This window comes from Diadema antillarum, unplaced genomic scaffold (assembly GCF_040938485.1).
Source record: "Diadema antillarum isolate AM-2024a unplaced genomic scaffold, OU_Dant_1.0 seq00001404_RagTag, whole genome shotgun sequence".
NCBI classification, from domain to species: domain Eukaryota; kingdom Metazoa; phylum Echinodermata; class Echinoidea; order Diadematoida; family Diadematidae; genus Diadema; species Diadema antillarum.
Window position 1 is genome coordinate 41,437 of NW_027272159.1, and position 16,940 is coordinate 58,376.

General features: G+C 42.5%; 1 protein-coding gene across 1 annotated transcript; it reads right to left on the minus strand.

Annotated features, from left to right (window-relative positions):
• Positions 1-190: 190 nt before the first annotated feature.
• On the minus strand, positions 191-10,706 carry LOC139709081 (uncharacterized). Its single transcript, XM_071621043.1, has 3 exons — positions 10,548-10,706; positions 2,072-2,138; positions 191-1,346 (listed from the first exon to the last, which is right to left on the minus strand). The coding sequence occupies exons 1-3, from the start codon at positions 10,614-10,616 to the stop codon at positions 1,249-1,251; spliced, it is 234 nt and encodes a 77-aa protein (XP_071477144.1). The 5' UTR covers positions 10,617-10,706; the 3' UTR covers positions 191-1,248.
• Between the last annotated feature and the right edge of the window lie 6,234 nt (positions 10,707-16,940).

Consider the following 16,940-nt stretch of genomic DNA (forward strand, 5'->3'; position numbering starts at 1 on the left):
GAAATAGCACAGAGTGCTGGCCAGTGGGTCCAGAAGTCAACACGGAGGGTTAGCACAGACTATTGGGAGAAAGACTGAAGCTTCCTATTATTGCCAATACTTGGACATGAGGGAACAAGGACTGAAACTCTTCTGCCACCCCAAAAGCAAAAACAAACCAAACACTACAGACTTAACAACGTGACTTGGCAATGCACGATTATTATGACTCCAGTCCAAAAACGTCTTTCTCTCTTTAAATGTCCATATCATCACCACAGAACATTCAGAGATAACAAATGGTTAATCAATTTCAAGGCACACAAAATTCTAATGTTCCCTGCAACGGTTAGACATCAAACTCTCAGTCATATCATAATAACGTCAAGAGAATCATTTGGGAACAATGCACAATTTTGACTTTTCTTAAATGGAGCATTATAATCAAGAATTATGGGATGGTTAACAAATAATGCATACATTGTATGTGGGTTGAACTATTCCTGGTGGGGAGATGGCTCATGGAGAAAAATTCCACCAGGTACTCACACAAAAGTATCACTGATGTTAAAAACAGTGCATGCTTTTGTAGCATGACACTGTCACATTCACAGGCATGTCAATAAGAAATACTGGTGGCAGGGGTTTAAAATAAGGGGCTGGGGCACACAAAAAGAATATCAAAATTCAGTAACTTTTGAAAAATGGACTTTACTATAAACTTGGGCACAACCCCAGTATTTCAAATAATGTTAAAAATGTTTGTTTTTGTTTTTGTTTTTTGTTTTGATAAATTCATTTGATAATTAGAAGCTGAGGGCACAAAGCTGTGTTGGTAAAACACTGCTTATTATGGACAATTAATGGCACTGACTGTTGTACTGCATACTGTGTACACACTCTATGCCAGAAGACACATAGGTATTCATGTAAGTCTGCCAGAAACCTGATACTTCTCATATCAACGAGATGCAGAAATATAGCTGCCTGCCTTTCTCTTTGGCTCATATTTGTTGTGCAGAGGGCCTTTGATGGCAGGCATGTGGCCATTCCTGACTATCAAAAAGTAATGGTGGCAATTTATTCCATGGGCACTTAAAAAACTGGTGTGATGGATTCACACCTCTGAAATTGAGGGATTAGGACAGGAGGCTAGGGAGTGATGTGACAGTGACTTGGTCATAAAGAGCTGAAGCAACCGTCTGGACTCCTGAAACTGTGCAATGGACAGCGATGCATTCTCCTCCCCGAGACGGTGGACGACGGAACCTACTTGTCAGTCTTCTCCGGCTCGTCCACGCCTGCCTGCATCATGAGGTCAGCCACGCTCTTCTCCAGGTCGTCAATCCTGTTCCCCATTTCGTCTAGTGAGAACTTGTGGGTCAAGGAAGAAGGCAGATTGCATAAATGCAGTGCAAAGAAACCCTGTTATAACAAGGTTATCGGGACTGCCGATTTCATCTCATTTTAACCATTACCCCATTGTAAATGCACTGAATATGAGACCTGCTAATAAACACAAAACTAGAAAACTGCTGAATTCATCTTGTTTACAGAAGCGCGACCTTGTTATAACTGAGCAAGTTCCACTACAGAAGTCTCCCTGTAGTACGTTTGTAACTAGCTGAATTGTAGAGTAGTTTCATCTACAGTAGATGACTACACCAGACATCCCAACCTTTATGACCTGTAAAAGGGGGGATGATTTGGCTCAATAGTACAATGCAGGAAAGAAAGAGCAGTTCCCACAGGAGAATGCAGTAAAATTATAAAGAAAAGTAGGAAACTCCTGAAGAGACAGGAGCTCGGAATGGTCAAAATTCAGTTGCAATATCCACTGTACATATCATTGCATACAGCACACAGGTACCAATTTTGAGCTCATCTCAAGAACAGCTATCTAGAATGCTGATGTAGGGTACCACAAATCCCCTTGCCCCATTGCTTGGGGCAATTAAAAGCACAGCTGGGCAAACAATATGAATGCTTTACATGTTGGGTATCTGTAGACTTCTGGCTTGAAATTTGCTGTGCTTAGAAACATGTCCAATATATATATTTTTTTCAAAGTCAACTCTTTGCAAAAGGATATTCCGTCCAATGATGCGGTCAGACATTGCCTGAAAATTGTTCTGCATTTGTTCCAGAAGTTGTTGGACCTGTAAGGAGAGACAAGCAGAGCATTCTTGACAATTACTTCACTGTTCCTGTATTTCAGAATGTTAAATGAATGGAAGTGATACCAAGCGCATTCACCAGTCCTCAAAAGGCAAGTACAGTAGGATTTCCAAAACTGGATAAATTACAAATTATACAGATTTTTAGCTAGAGGACTTTATACCCATTGCTGTCAGTCTGATACAAATCCACATTGAATATCATGCAGTAGAGTACAACATGTACTAAAAGTATAGCTGGTCTTCAGGTTGCATTCCATTTCATCCCTTTTTACCAAACTCAAAACATACTTAGAGTCAAAGGATGCAAAACAGACATTAACAAGCTATTGTATAAAATACTAAGTCAGCATGTACTGCATAAGCTGTTATTTTCGCGAGGGTGTAATTTTCGCGTATTTCGCGAATCACAGTTTGATCACGAATTTAGGAACACACGAAAATATCTCCATGCACTGGGTTGATGCTACGCATTAATGATAGTGTCGGTGTCAATTCGCGAAAACAACATCTCGCGAAAATGGCTGTGACCTCCGCATTCGCGGAAATATTTGTACGTGAAAATAACAGCTTATACAGTAGTTTTTTTTTCCTCCTTGTATCTTCTAACAACATCCCCCCCCCCCCCCCAGAGTTACTGGTTAGTTTTGTGTCTCCCCCGACTATTTGTACATCAGTTTTACATGCTTTGAAGCATTGAACAGTACTCATCCCTTCCTCCTCTAGACTACTTTATTCTCCCAATGTATGAATAGTGCACTTGATAGCACTTCACAATCCAAACAATATTGATGAGCATTGCTTAATATAAAATGGAAGAAGTCATCAACTCTAAAGAAGCAAAAAAAAAAAAAAAAAGTTGCCATCAGTATTATGTGCCCTTTGAGAAACACTTAAAACATTTTCAAGATTTGGTAAATTTTTGCATATCATGCCATACTGGGTGAGGACGAAAAATCTAAATCAAATGTGGTTCAACTTTTACATGAATTATTCAAATTTGATATACTACTTGGGAACAAAAAAGGATAATAATATGATATACCATGATTGTATTTTGATAGTTTTTACATAAAATAAGCGAGACCATTTCTACACATACAGTGTAGATTGAACTGATGAGTGATGGCTGTAGATTGATGATGGCACCTACAATGTACATGTACAAGTACAATTTTTTGTACTGTAAACATCCATATTTTCGCACGATTCATTTTTCCCACTGAGCGACTCAAAAACATATTCGCGGGTTCTTGAATTCGCACTGCACGATTGTCAACCCATTAAACTATGCAGAGAAAATTGTGCAGGTGTTTTTGCAGGTTTTAGAATTGGCGCTAGCCAAAAGTAGAGCGAAATAAGCGAAAATTAATGCACCACAAAAATTTTGTTTATACAGGGGAAACTCGGTATAACGAACACTGCTATAACAAGATATCGGTTATAACGAGGAAATTTTCTCGGTCCCAAATTTCCTTCCACACAAGTCTATGTAAAATGCTACTCTTATAGCGAGATCGGCTATAACGAAATAACTGCTATAACGAGATAAATTTTGTGACTTCCAAACAAAGAAAAACATAGTAAATCAAACCTGCTATAGCGAGGTAAAGCAAAATGCCTTCGGTAAAGTTTTTCTTCGCTTGTGCTATCATCTTCCGAGATTGTAAAGCTTGATGCGCCAAAAACTGTCTTGTACACACATAATCTCATTTTCTTCAATGCACTCCAGCTAGCACTGCATGTTGTACGTGTGAAGTGTGTGTGTGCACGCACACTGATACATGCAGAAAATGTGGTCAGTGGGACGGCCATATGTATACATGACATCATCATGACGTTTAGCAGGTGTGAGGCAATCTGATGCTGTGATTGGCCTTCTACTTAGGGAATTCCCCGTCTTCACACACACGCAGTCATAATGTACATACAGAATGTGTCACATACACACACAGCATTGTGCAGACCATATTCAAGCTTTCCACACAACACACACCCATACGATAACCATGCACATACCAATCCACAGACGATCTTGATACAATCGCAAGCTATATAAGTTTACAAATTCAAACATCTACAATTAATAAGAAACACATTCTTGATATTGGATCTCCTTGGCAAAAACATCTTCTTACCCATAAAGGTGAGTAATTCCCTCACACACAATATCAAGTTTTCAGTATTGATTGAAATGTGATGGGTAGTCCCACATGTGCAAATTAATGTCATTATTTCATGCCTTCTTTTATGCCTACTGATATAACGAGATATCGGCTATAACGAGGAAAATGACTCGGTCCCGACCATCTCGTTATATCGAGTTTCCACTGTAGTACATGCACACTTGTACATACATGTGCAATCATGTGGTCTACGTACATTTACATATAAAACATTGTCATACATGTAGTACTTACATTGTAGAACCTAAACTACAAATGTACATGTGCACCTTCAGACACACAATGAAGACCTGAATACAAAGTAAATTCATATATAGGCTCTACAACCTCCATGTATTTGTAATTTTTTATTGTAAGTAGAACTTGAAGCTGATTAATTCAATTGAGTGAGGTTTGTAATGAATTCACTGCAAAATGACAGCATATCAACAGCTAAACCAAAAGATCTGCCAGGGGTTTGTTCCACGGAGAGTCTGAGACTACCATACGTCTGGCTTCACAGAATCCCTCTCCTATAGACACTGAAGGCTCTCATACGTGATAGTGTGGCAGTGTTGGGGGGGGGGGGGGGGGGGGATGCTCACGCATGGAAACCAATTTACCGCCAATCAGTTATCACCACAGTATCAGAAGTGCATGCGGTTCATGCGCTTCTACTGTACAATGTAGATCCTATACTCTTTGGTTATCACCAGTGTTAGGTAATTACACATTAACATGTCGACAAGCTGGTAGTGGTACTGTAGCTGTGTTTTTTCTTTTTCATTTTTCTCATGAAAATTTCACCCAAATCTTTGATATGTCGGCGTTAGTGTACTTTAGCACCTGTTTGTCAAATGATCTCCAAACATGCACAAACTCACCCCTGTTATTCAGTAATGTACAATATTTGTTTCTGAGTCTCCGAAGTCAAATGGAAGTTAAGGTTTAACACTTTTAGTATTTACGAGTGTCGTAAAATCGTTGGAAAATCTTGATCACTTGAAATGCTGCTCTGTACACAAGCACAGTATGAATAGGTTCAGCGCATGCATTAAGGGTTGATCATTTGGTCTGAATGTAGCCACACAGTGACTTTTTCTATGGTGTTGTTGAATTGCTAAAATTTGTTTATCTCTTATCCTCAGCCAAGTCCTGCATTAGCTGTTGTAGCTTCAAAGCAGTTGAGTGCGTGCGCGAGTGTGTGCTGCCACAATATCTTTCTCTTTCTCTCATTTTTGAACAGGTAGAATCTACACTGTTGTATATCTAAATTTCCCTTTCCTTCCCATCAATCATTTCTTTGTGGTTTCCCTCTGGTCTAACTTTCTCAAATTTCCTATTTACTGTACTTCTGCCTAATTGCTGTGTGGTTCCTTCATGGGTTTTTCCCTCCAACTACAAGGGTCTTTCCTTTCTATCCTCTCCAATGTGTCGTTCTAATGAATCATTTTCTTTATTTCCTTTTCAACCTGGATAATTCTTTCTTTCCTTCCTATTCATCTTTGCTTTCATCAAGTTTTGATTCATCTCTCATTCTATTAGGCCAAGTAAAAAAAGAAAGCAGTTTCTCGTCCGGGTTTTTTGAGCAAGGCGATGAGGGAGGTCCTTACTATTTGATATCTTACTATTTTTTCGAGGATTGTCAAAATGAAAGTAATATGTGTTTCTCGTCCGGTAATTCTGAGAAAGGTAACGAGAGAGGGGTTTACTATTTTCTATATCCAATTTATGAAATGAAATATCACTCTGGTAGCTGTGTTATGAGAGACCAGGTCCCAAGTGTATGTCTTGCCTGCACTCTGTGCATTTTCAAACAAATAGATATATTATGTACCATACTTGAAACGAAACTTCATGCATGCAGAAATACATTTGCTTTTTCTTTCCACTACAGATGTCAAGGGAAAATGACCATCTTAATACTGGTATTTCTGATACCAGTGTACTTGCAATTCTGATGTATTGTGCTATTAATTGAAACAGGTATAAAACATGTCTTTCAACAAATGTACGACTGAAATTAATTCCATGATATTCAAAACACTGCTTTATTTATCATTTGTGTTTATGACTTTTTGAGTCCACACAGCTGGTATGTATAGTTCTTCACAGTACAATTGTAGCACATTCAACTGGAAACTAGCTTGTACAATTGCAGATGGATGTCAAAATGATACTGATGTGGCATTATAGCATTAAACATTAGATGTTTCTTCATGTTCTAAAAAGACATTTGATAATCACTCATCATTTGGATGATGAATTATTGTAGGCCTATACCAAAACTACATAAATGTAGTAAAACATGTACCTGTGCAGGTAAGTCACATTCTCCCTTCATTTCTTCCATGGCCATCATTACAGTGATACCAAGAAGCAGCAGTGATATAAACAGCAAAATACAACGTGTAATGACAATTTCAGTTCACGCTCATCAAAACTGCTTATTACTTTTCAAAGTTTTGGCTATTAACATTCGTTTGTGGGTGTATTTTATTTGTTTGTTTTGTGTGTTTTTCCCTCGTGAAAGACGTAATGATTTCTTCGTATCGAACGTAAACTGCATGTTTACCGTAAATAAGCCATTCAGCTCAGCTCAGCTACGGCGCATTCGATTCATCGAACTTGCAGTAACCTCTTATAGGCAGGAGCACATGGCGCATTCCTTTAAACTTGAAAGTGAAGCCACGTGTTTGTACATCGGCGCTTCCACACACAGCGCGGCATTTTGCGATCATCGTTATAGCAGACTTTCCGATTCCAGTCAGGGGAAAAGGAATTGGAATACTTCGGAAAAGACTGATGTTTAAAATCTAATGAAATGAAAAAAGCCTGAAAACAACGCGTGATTATGTTTTCATAGTAAACGATAATTGGAAACACGGAACAGAGTACCGGTATCGCATCCGCTCACAAAGAAGCTCTCTTGAGAAGATGAAAGCATTCCACGTCCCCTGCTAGATAGTGGAAGCTTCCATAATCATCCCAGCAAGTTTTTGGAGGTACATACTTGCACTTGTACACATTTACTGCGAGAAAGCAATCAATCAACGCTGAACATTGCGTCTCTTTCTTTCTTTCTTGCGTATGAGACCTGCTGCTATGCTACGTCTTGAAGGTGCCGCAGCCATTCCACAGTTGCTGGGCATGGGTTGGTCAGGTTAGTGTGGGATCCTCGAGGTGGTCCGAGCTTGGTACATTCCAGCAGGATGTGGTCCGCTGTCTGCTCAGGTGCACCACACAGACAAGCTGCTGAGGAACTAAGGCCCCAGCGATGCATGTTGGCCCCGAAGCGACCTACTCCAGTGCGGAGGCGGTTCAGGGTGACCCACTCTCTACGAGGGAGATCGGCTCCTGGTGGGATGGTTATGCCAGGGGGGATGGTGAACTGTGTGGGCTTTGTCGTCACTTGCCAATCATGTTGCCATTTCTCCATAAGGTTGAAGTTGGAGGTTGCTAGTGATTTTGCATGACGGCTGAAGGGTCGACGAGAGCGTAGGCGTTGGCGGGTGAGGTTTTGGGCTCTGGTGACGCGAGCATGTAGGAGGTGTGAGGTGTCTGGAAGAGCCTTCTAGACACATTTGGCATCTTTATCGTGCTGGTGACCAGCTCGATGCTTCGGCATGTGTCATAACGATATGTTTAGAGCCTGTAGGCCTCATAAGTCGACGAGTTTAATTCAAAATAGCAAAAAGAGGGAGATTGAAAAAATACGAATTCTGGTGGAAAAATATGAATTTTGGAGCTGCTGAGTACTAATTTGTGCTTCCAAAGGTTGGCAGCTCTGGGCCCCGTTTTATGAAGAGTTAGAATTGATTATGAAGTCGATTTCAACTGTAAGTCTATGGCAGATTGTGTAGTAAGGAAAATTAAAATTGATTTATATCTTTTGATAAAACGGGGCCCTGGTATTAAAGCCGTTCGCTGTGCACACGTGCGCTTGAGATCGGTTCTCTCCATCACTGCACTCCACGATTTTTTTTCCAGCTCCAGAACGCGCGCATGCTATGCTGGCTGGCTGGTCTCCTCTATGACTAGTATGTGGTTACATCGCGCAATCAATCTAGCAGCACATGAAGCGGGCAACAGCACGAGAAAAATGTACAGAAGGTGCTCAACGTCCTGTCTACACCACGACGTACCGAGTGCGCTGTACATCACAGCCCAGGCCGCGCCCGCCCGCGCCCATCCAATTACAGTTCAACTGCTTTGTGGGTCATTCCTTCTTGCCGAGCTCGCAGTGTGAAATGCATGCGTTATTACATACGCACTACAGAAGCTACAGCTGTACTACAGCTATAAAGTAGAGGACGCAAGGCGTAATTAGAAATGAGACATCACGATTGGTAGGTGAATTGTCGATTTTTTTTTCGGCGGCCGAAAAAATAGTAAAATATCAAAAAAGTCGATGCGGCAACTGAAAATCGATGCGAGCGGGGAGCGGGCTGGGACGAGAATTATGAATTTCTTGGTATTTTCAGCGCCATTTTGAAAATAGTAAATAGTAAAAAAATCGACGCGGCGGCCAAAATCGATGCGCGCGAGGACGAGAAACTGGTTTCTTTTTTTACTTGGCCTTAATCTACCTAGTGCTTTTCTGTTTTCAATCTATATTTTCTCTTTGCTTCCCTCATTTCTTTTCAAACGTATCCCTTGCTTTGCTTTATGATGCAAGTTTCTCTTCTTTCTTTCCTTCCATCATCTTTTAGTGTACTCTCTCTTTTGTAAAACTTGTTTCAATTTTTTCTAGGTTTTTTATGTTTTCTTTCATTTCCTTCCCCCTTTTCCTACTAAAAATCCTTGCCGTATAGGCTTTACATTCTTTCACCCTTGTCTTCTAACCACATTTTTCACAATCTTCTTTCATTCACACACATACACATACACACACAAAAAAAAAAAAAAAAAAAAAAAAAAAAAACATTCCTCAATCAATCGCTAGTACCACGACTTGGTACAAGCTGAGAAAGGCAGAAAAAGTATTATCTTTTTACAGATACCACAGAACTTGCTCAGATCGCTATGAAATAGCTACATTCAGATCAATCAAGGCGCTGCTCGCTGCTGTGAATGTGTTTTGCACACTGTGCTGTGCTGTCTGCTCCTATACAACACAGTTATCGCAGAGAAAACTAGCTGTGATCGACATATTCTGACAAGTGTAAAAGTATCAAAACGGCAAAAATTCCTTTTCCACGGGCCTTGAATCTCACTCAGATGCAAATATTTGAGGCTGTTGGATGTTTAGAGTGAGTTTGTGCATGTTTAGAGATCATTTGACAAACAGGTGCGAAAGTACACTTGCCCTAAAATGTCAAACAGCTGGTGAGTGCAATATATTTATGAGATGTTAATTCTACTATGTAAGTTTAAATTTGTTGATCTACAAATACAATGTGTAGGAGTAGAACTGTGAATTAGACATAATCAAGGCGGATGGGCTATGGCCGATGGGCCGTGGGGTAGTTTGTACCTCACCCAATTGCGATGAGTCCCCGCAGTGGCCAGTGCCAGTGCATGAGAGGCTTCCGTCTATCTCCTTGCAAACCTCAGAGAAGTGTCAAAGCAAAACCTTCAAATTTTTCTGTCTAATCAACATCATGGATCATACACCGCCTATACTTCATAGTTATAGACCCTACAAGTTTAAGAGTCAGAGATAGACAACGTGGAATACATGTGTACAACTACAATCAAGTTCACAACGGAGCACCCCTCCCCATATCCATCATGGTCATACTAGAAATTTAGAACAGCGTTGTACAGCTAGCCACAGGCTACTACCGAGTACTACAGGAGTACAGTTGCACTCACTCAGTGTCAGTGAGTCAGAGCAGAGACAAGAGTAGCAGCTACGCGACGATAAAGAATGGAGATGGCGGGGGGGGGGGGGGGTGGGGGGGGGGGAGGAGAGCTCGAGAGTTTGCACTGTTCATAATTGACATAAAGTTTTAATGAGTGATTACTAGTACCTGGCAACCTTGTCCGTTTAATGCCTCTAGACCTTTTACTTAGATTATTGCAGAATAAACTAGACATGATCTACCTGAAATTAATTCTGCCCCATCAACTAAATTAATGAGTTTACAGAATACAGGACCTTGCTGTATTGCACGGCCGTAGACGTACAGACCGCCACGGACACTACACGGTCGGTACCGAACGATTGAGAGGTGGTGAGATGAGGCGAATGCGAATGATTGATATCATAAAATGTACTTACAAACTGCGTCAAGTCTTGCACATTCTTGCCATCAGCTGGATCTACTAGGTCTTGCTTCGTGTCGGTCATGATTGGTGCTTGATATTATGTGATAAATGCAAAGCAGGACTTGGCTTTCGACGGTGTTTTCGTAGTTTTGTAACTAGCCGCACACAGAGCTCGTACTGAAAAACCTAGTTCCGCCGTGTATATGGTAATACATTGTACTGTGTGTATCAAGCCGCTCAGTGTGTGATGTGCGTGTGTGTGGGATCGGGGGATATCGGGGACGGTGTGCTAGCATTGCTCATCAGTGTGTGTACGTATGAACGAGGGTCGATGTACTTCAGTAGTAGTAGTCTAATTACTTCGCTACGGTGCGTAGCTACGTACGCCTATCCTGCCTGACCTCAGCTAATCAACAGGCATCCAATGACATGTATGGTATCGCCAAACTGCAAAACAGCAATGCATCAATGTATTGTTAAAACATTTTCCATATTCCTTTTCTCTGTTCGGTAGGAAATGCATATATTTCAAGGGAATCTCAAAATTTAACAAATATCTCAGTTCAGTTCTTTGCCTGATAAAGTTATCATGTCGGCTATCTCTGCCATCATCCCCAATGCCATAAAAATCAAGATTCCTTTCATCCACAATTTACTGCTATCACTAATGAACCATAGAGATATACATGTATACAGGGCGCTCCCATTACAATGATCATGGTTATATCAAAGATCCTACACACTACAGTAGGAGCTTTGGTTATATGCAATTTCGTTACAATGAAGTACACATTCAGGGCCCCATTTTATCACAGATATAATCGATTATAAATTTCCTCACCACACAGGCTGCCTTACACTTATAATAGAAATCAACTATATAATCAATTGTAAGTCTTCATAAAGGTCCCAGGTCCCCGAATTGATGAAACTAATGTCCAGTGCATAATTCCCTTCAATTCCAACAAATTTTGATATAACAAAAGAAAAAGTCAGTCCCAAGGGACTCTGATTATTACAGGCGTCACCTGTACTTATTCGAGAATGGTATATATATTTCTATGAGTGTATATCTCTATAAATATGAATCACATTGGTTTTGAACTTTTCAATTTACAGATAGGTATTACTTTCAGAAGAAATGAAAAGAACAGACAGAGGTGTGCATTCCTGGAACAACTGATAAAAAATAAAGTAAGCCACTAATATGATGGGGGGGGGGGAGTTCTTTGATACTGTATCAAATATTGTGGTTGCAGAGCGTTTATTGAAAATGTATGTAGGATTTTGAATCAGTAGCTACATGATGAAGATCCAACTGGATAGCAGTTCACCACAACACAACAAAATAGGTGTCAATTGTATGACCAACAAATGAATGGAACAATGCATAATTTCTATGTCCATGGTATTTTTGTTAGTGTTCAGCTTCTTAGCATTTTTTTTTCAGAAAAGGAGATAATTAGGAACCTATGTAATTCAAAATTGAGTGGATGAAAAGAATAAGGTTTTGTGCAAGCACGCATGTGCTTATGAGTTTATCTACAGCTGTCTTATCATGGCATATTTCTCAAGTCCAGGTGCAATTGTAAATACAGGGAGATATTACACACTTTCACAAATGCAAAAGAAATACAAAATGTATAATGAAAGATTGTAAAAGTGTACCATGTTACCCTTTCCTGTGTGTTTGTATAAATCAGGCATAGACACAGACAACATAGACACTCAACAAGAGAACAAAATTAAGTTTTCAGGTTTTATTTCTTTCTCTTTTTTTGGGTAGTCTTTAATATCCAGATATAATTTGAACACAAGAGGAACTCTATGAATCAAATACACAAATGTACTCACACAGACAGACAGACAGACAGACGGAGAAACAGCCTCACACATGCATACACACAGACCATCAAGGCTGTCATATGAAGATGTGGAGCCCCCACAAATAGGACCCCCCTATAAATTTTTGAAATAATTATTTAATTATTATGTAATTAAAGACAAAACACATTTTGAGAATAATTAGTATTAACAGAAACCCAACATACAGTTCCGCGCTTCTCAGCAATACAATTATCCCTAAATACTAAAGTTGTCCCTCCAAGGAAACACCCTGTCCCACCCCAATCTGAGAGTGAAGCATCCCAGCCCTATGGGGGGTGCAAGGTGGATCCATGGTGATGCGGTATCGGTGGAGGTCAGTAGTTGTGCGCATCACCACCATTCAAGCATCACATGGATTCTTTCTTCTTCTTTCAATAGATACGCCCCCCTCTCCAGGAGGGCGCTACAAATTTGGCGACCCTGCCAGGACAGCCATTTTTGGTGAGAGCAGAATATGTGCTGTCCTAAGACACGAGCCTGAACACCTGAAGGACGATGGCAACGCTCGAGGATGTTACCAGCCGTGTGCTAGGAGGCCTCACTTCACTTGATGAAAAGCAGCTCCTAGAAGAAGCTGCCCTGTGTGACCTCCCTGCAGAAAAGCTACAGAAAGCAAAGGGTAAAGGATGCTTAGGAGTTCTGTGACTGGTAACGTCGTACTTGACTGGGGAAGAGTTAGAAGGGGAGACAGATGGGGGAATGGAATTGATGGGTAAGGTAATGGTAAGGTTGGATGAGTGGGCAAAGGTGAAAGTGAGCAAGGAAGAGAAGAGCAAGGAAAGCCCACCCGTACCAGTAACAAAACCATCGCCCAGTAACACAATCCCTCCTGAGCATGTCCGAAAGGAGTTCAAGATAAGAGGGCAAATTGGAGAACCCGGCCAAAAAGACAAGCTTCCTTTCTCAGGTCTGGTGCATCAGATCGACACAGTGGATGCCATCATCAACACTACGGTCTCTGGTCTTCCTCTCCGTGGCTACCTTGAAACAAAACCCGACCTCAACCTGCCTGTCCTTAGATGCCTACTCCATAGTCATTACCGAGAAAAAAAGGCTACGGAGTTGTACCACGATTTAACAAAGCCGTGCAAGATCCAAAGGAGAGCCCTCAGGAGTTCCTATTACGGATGCTAGCACTCCACCAGAAGATCCTCTTTGCATCTAGGGAAGCGGATGCTACAGTTACTTATGATGCAACTCTCGTCCAGGGAATGTTTATGCATTCCCTAACATTTAACTAGAATCATAAACGACAGTGTGAAGGCCGACTTAAAACCGCTCTTACAAGATGTGTCGACAAGTGACGAGGCTCTACTAGAGAGGATCAATATTGCCGCCAACAACGAAAACAAACGGCAGCAGAAACATGCGACAACGAAAAAGGCCAAGGTCCAGGAAGTTAATGTCCCAGCCCCCAAGAAAGAAGAAAAGATAAAAAGAGAAGCGCCAGCTCAGTTTAGCTTCCAGCAGATGCAGGAAGACATTCGTGCGATAGTGCGATCCGAGTTGGCAGCTGTAACTCAGAGGTCACCAGCCCCAATGCCCCCAATGGTGTCAACCAACGCACATCCCAACAGAGGACCGGACTGGGGATGTCAGAATTGCCTCCTAGCTGGGAGAGGATCAAGTTGTCAACATTGTTTTAGATGTGGGAGCGGTGACCACTTTCTGAGGGAGTGTCAATATCGCAGTTCGGGAAACTTCGGAGGGGCATCCGAGAGGGGCAACGGGTTCCCCAAACAGCCCCGGGCCACAGTTTCAGCCGCCACAATAAAGTCTTCCTCCTCCCCTGACTCAGTCTTCAGGAGTCCCCAAGCAAGCAAGGTAGCAAGGTTAGTAGGAAATAGATGCACAGTAAGCTGCTTCCTGAACAGTGTGAAGACTGAGGCACTCTGGGATACTGGCGCACAAGTCACCATTGTCACAGAGAAATGGAGAGATTTTATGCCTGACATGACCATACGACATATTGACGAATTACTTGGCGGAGACTTGTCTGTAAAGGCTGCGAATGGCGTCGACATTCCATTCCTTGGATGGATAAGTATGAAATTCACCCTTGATGGACAGTGCGATGTCATTGATGTACCAACCCTAGTCACCCCAGATCCCCTTGAAACACCAATCATAGGTTACAACGTGATAGCAGAGATTGCAAGGTCACACTCAGGAGCAGATGCAGCAGCAGGATGGACCCAAGCCATGCTATCCTCTTTGAGAGCCCAGCCCCTACGATATCCCCCGTCTAATCAATCTTCTATCTCAAGAGCAAGACGATGAGGTTAGATTGGTCAGAAATGGATGGAATGGCATCACGATCCCCAGTGGGAAGACTGTAGGTGTGGTGTGCAGAGTGCATACGGCTCCTGTAAACCGTTGCACTGATGTTTTATTCCAGCCTAACACGAGTGATGAGATGGGAGACCTTCAAGTAGATGAGAGCTTGGTCCAACTTCAGTGGGGATCGAGCACCCGAATAGTGATCGCTGTTTCGAATCCTACCAAGCATGAAGTTTTACTAGAGGGACGCAAAGTCTTAAGCCGGCTCCACCTAATACAATAATTTGCTCCAAGTCACCCACGTCCAGAGACAGATAAAACAACCAGTGACAGCCCATCACCACCCAAAATAGTTGAGGAGATGTTTGCAGCCATGGACCTCACTGAACTCACATTGTCCCAGAGAGCACATGTCCTGCAGATGCTTCAGGAAGAAAGGAACGCCTTTGCCCAAGACGACTCCGACATGGGTTGCATTCCTGACCTACAAATGCGTATTCCCCTCACATATGATGCTCCTGTAAGTCGAACATATATGTCCATCCCCAGACCCCTGTACGCAGAAGTTAAGGAGTATCTACGAGACTTGATAGAGTGAGGCTGGATCAGGAAATCCACCTCATCCTACGCCTCGCCGATTGTATGCGTACGGAGAAAGACGGAAGTCTACGGCTGTGCATCGATTACAAAGGTCTGAACAAAAAGACAACGGACGATCGACAGCCAATACCCCGAATTCAGGATGTACTGGATGGACTTGGTGGGAGTAGGTGGTTTACCATTCTGGACCAAGGCAAAGCCTACCATCAAGGCTTCATCCATCCAGACAGCGAACACATGACCGCCTTCGTAACCCCATGGGGTTTATACGAGTGGCAATGTATCCCCTTCGGCCTCAAGAATGCCCCAGCGGTTTACCAACGCCACATGGAGGGATGTCTGGAGGGCCTCACCCATAAATGTTGCGTGGTATACCTCGATGATATACTCGTTTACAGTCACACCTTCGAGGAGCACATGGGACATATCCGGCAAGTCCTCCGAGTACAGCAGCACGGCATCAAGCTGAAGCTAGCTAAATGCAGCCTGTTCCAGAGGAAAGCTAAGTACCTGGGCAGGATTGTATCATCAGAAGGTCACACCCCTGACCCCAAGGACACCCAAGCCCTCAAGGCCCTGAAGGAGAAACACCCCAGCACGGTCGGGGAAGTACGTCAACTGTTGGACTTGTTGGTTACTTCCGCAAGTACATACCAAACTTCTCACAGAAGGCCAAACCCCTGTACCAGTTACTAAAAGGACCAACCAACCCCAACCAAAAGCAAAAGGCCACCCCAAAAGGGAAAAAGAAAGGAAACACAGTCCCCTCAAATACCCCAGTAGAGTGGCAAGAAAGCCACCAAACGACACTCAATGACCTAATTGACACCCTTGCTTCACCTCAAGTAATGGCGTACCCAGATTTCGATGAACCGTTCTGCCTGTACACAGATGAATCACAGGACGGCCTGGGAGCAGTGCTGACCCAGGTGATAGGGGGACAGAACAAAGTAATTGGATACGGCTCCCGCACCCTAACACCAGCAGAACATAACTACCACTTACACTCAGGAAAACTCGAGTTCCTGGCCCTGAAGTGGGCCATCACTGACCACTTCCGTGACTACCTCGCATTTGCGAAGCACTTCACAGTGTATACTGACAGTAACCCCCTCACCTACATTCTCACGACAGCCAAGTTAAACGCTACGGGGCAACGCTGGGTATCAGAACTTGCTGATTTCTGCTTTAACATCAAGTACCTTCCAGGGAGAACCAATTCTGTTGCGGATACCCTGTCAAGGATGCCAACTGACCTTGAGCGCTACCAGCAGGATTGTACAGAAGAGGTAACTCAGGATGTTATGAAGGCAGTGCAAGCTGCAATGCAGACTCAAGAGCCCCTGACCATGGTATCCAACTCACCCATAGAAGAAGGAGACCCATTACCTAGCCCTCTCCGCCAGTGGACTCCAGATGAAGTCAAGAAGGCCCAGGAAAATGACCCAGTCATTGCTGCGGTCAAACAAAAGAAGGCTGAAGGTACTTTCCCATCACGGAATGAGCGGCTATTGTATAGTAAAGAGTCAAGGAGCCTCCTGCACGAGTGGGGCAAGCTGAGGATTAATGAGGAAGGAATTCTCTACAGGGAAACAAGAGAACGGTCACAACTTGTTCTTCCTGAAGAATTCAGAGAGTT

Bases quoted from the DNA above. Each gene is read 5' to 3' on its own strand.
- LOC139709081 (XM_071621043.1), bottom strand. From the start codon at position 10,616: ATGACCGACACGAAGCAAGACCTAGTAGATCCAGCTGATGGCAAGAAT. The intron at 2,139-10,547 runs GTAAGTACATTT...CTCTCCTTACAG, and splicing joins TGCAAGACTTGACGCAGTTT to GTCCAACAACTTCTGGAACA. The intron at 1,347-2,071 runs ATATCCTTTTGC...ACAAGTTCTCAC, and splicing joins TGACCGCATCATTGGACGGA to TAGACGAAATGGGGAACAGG.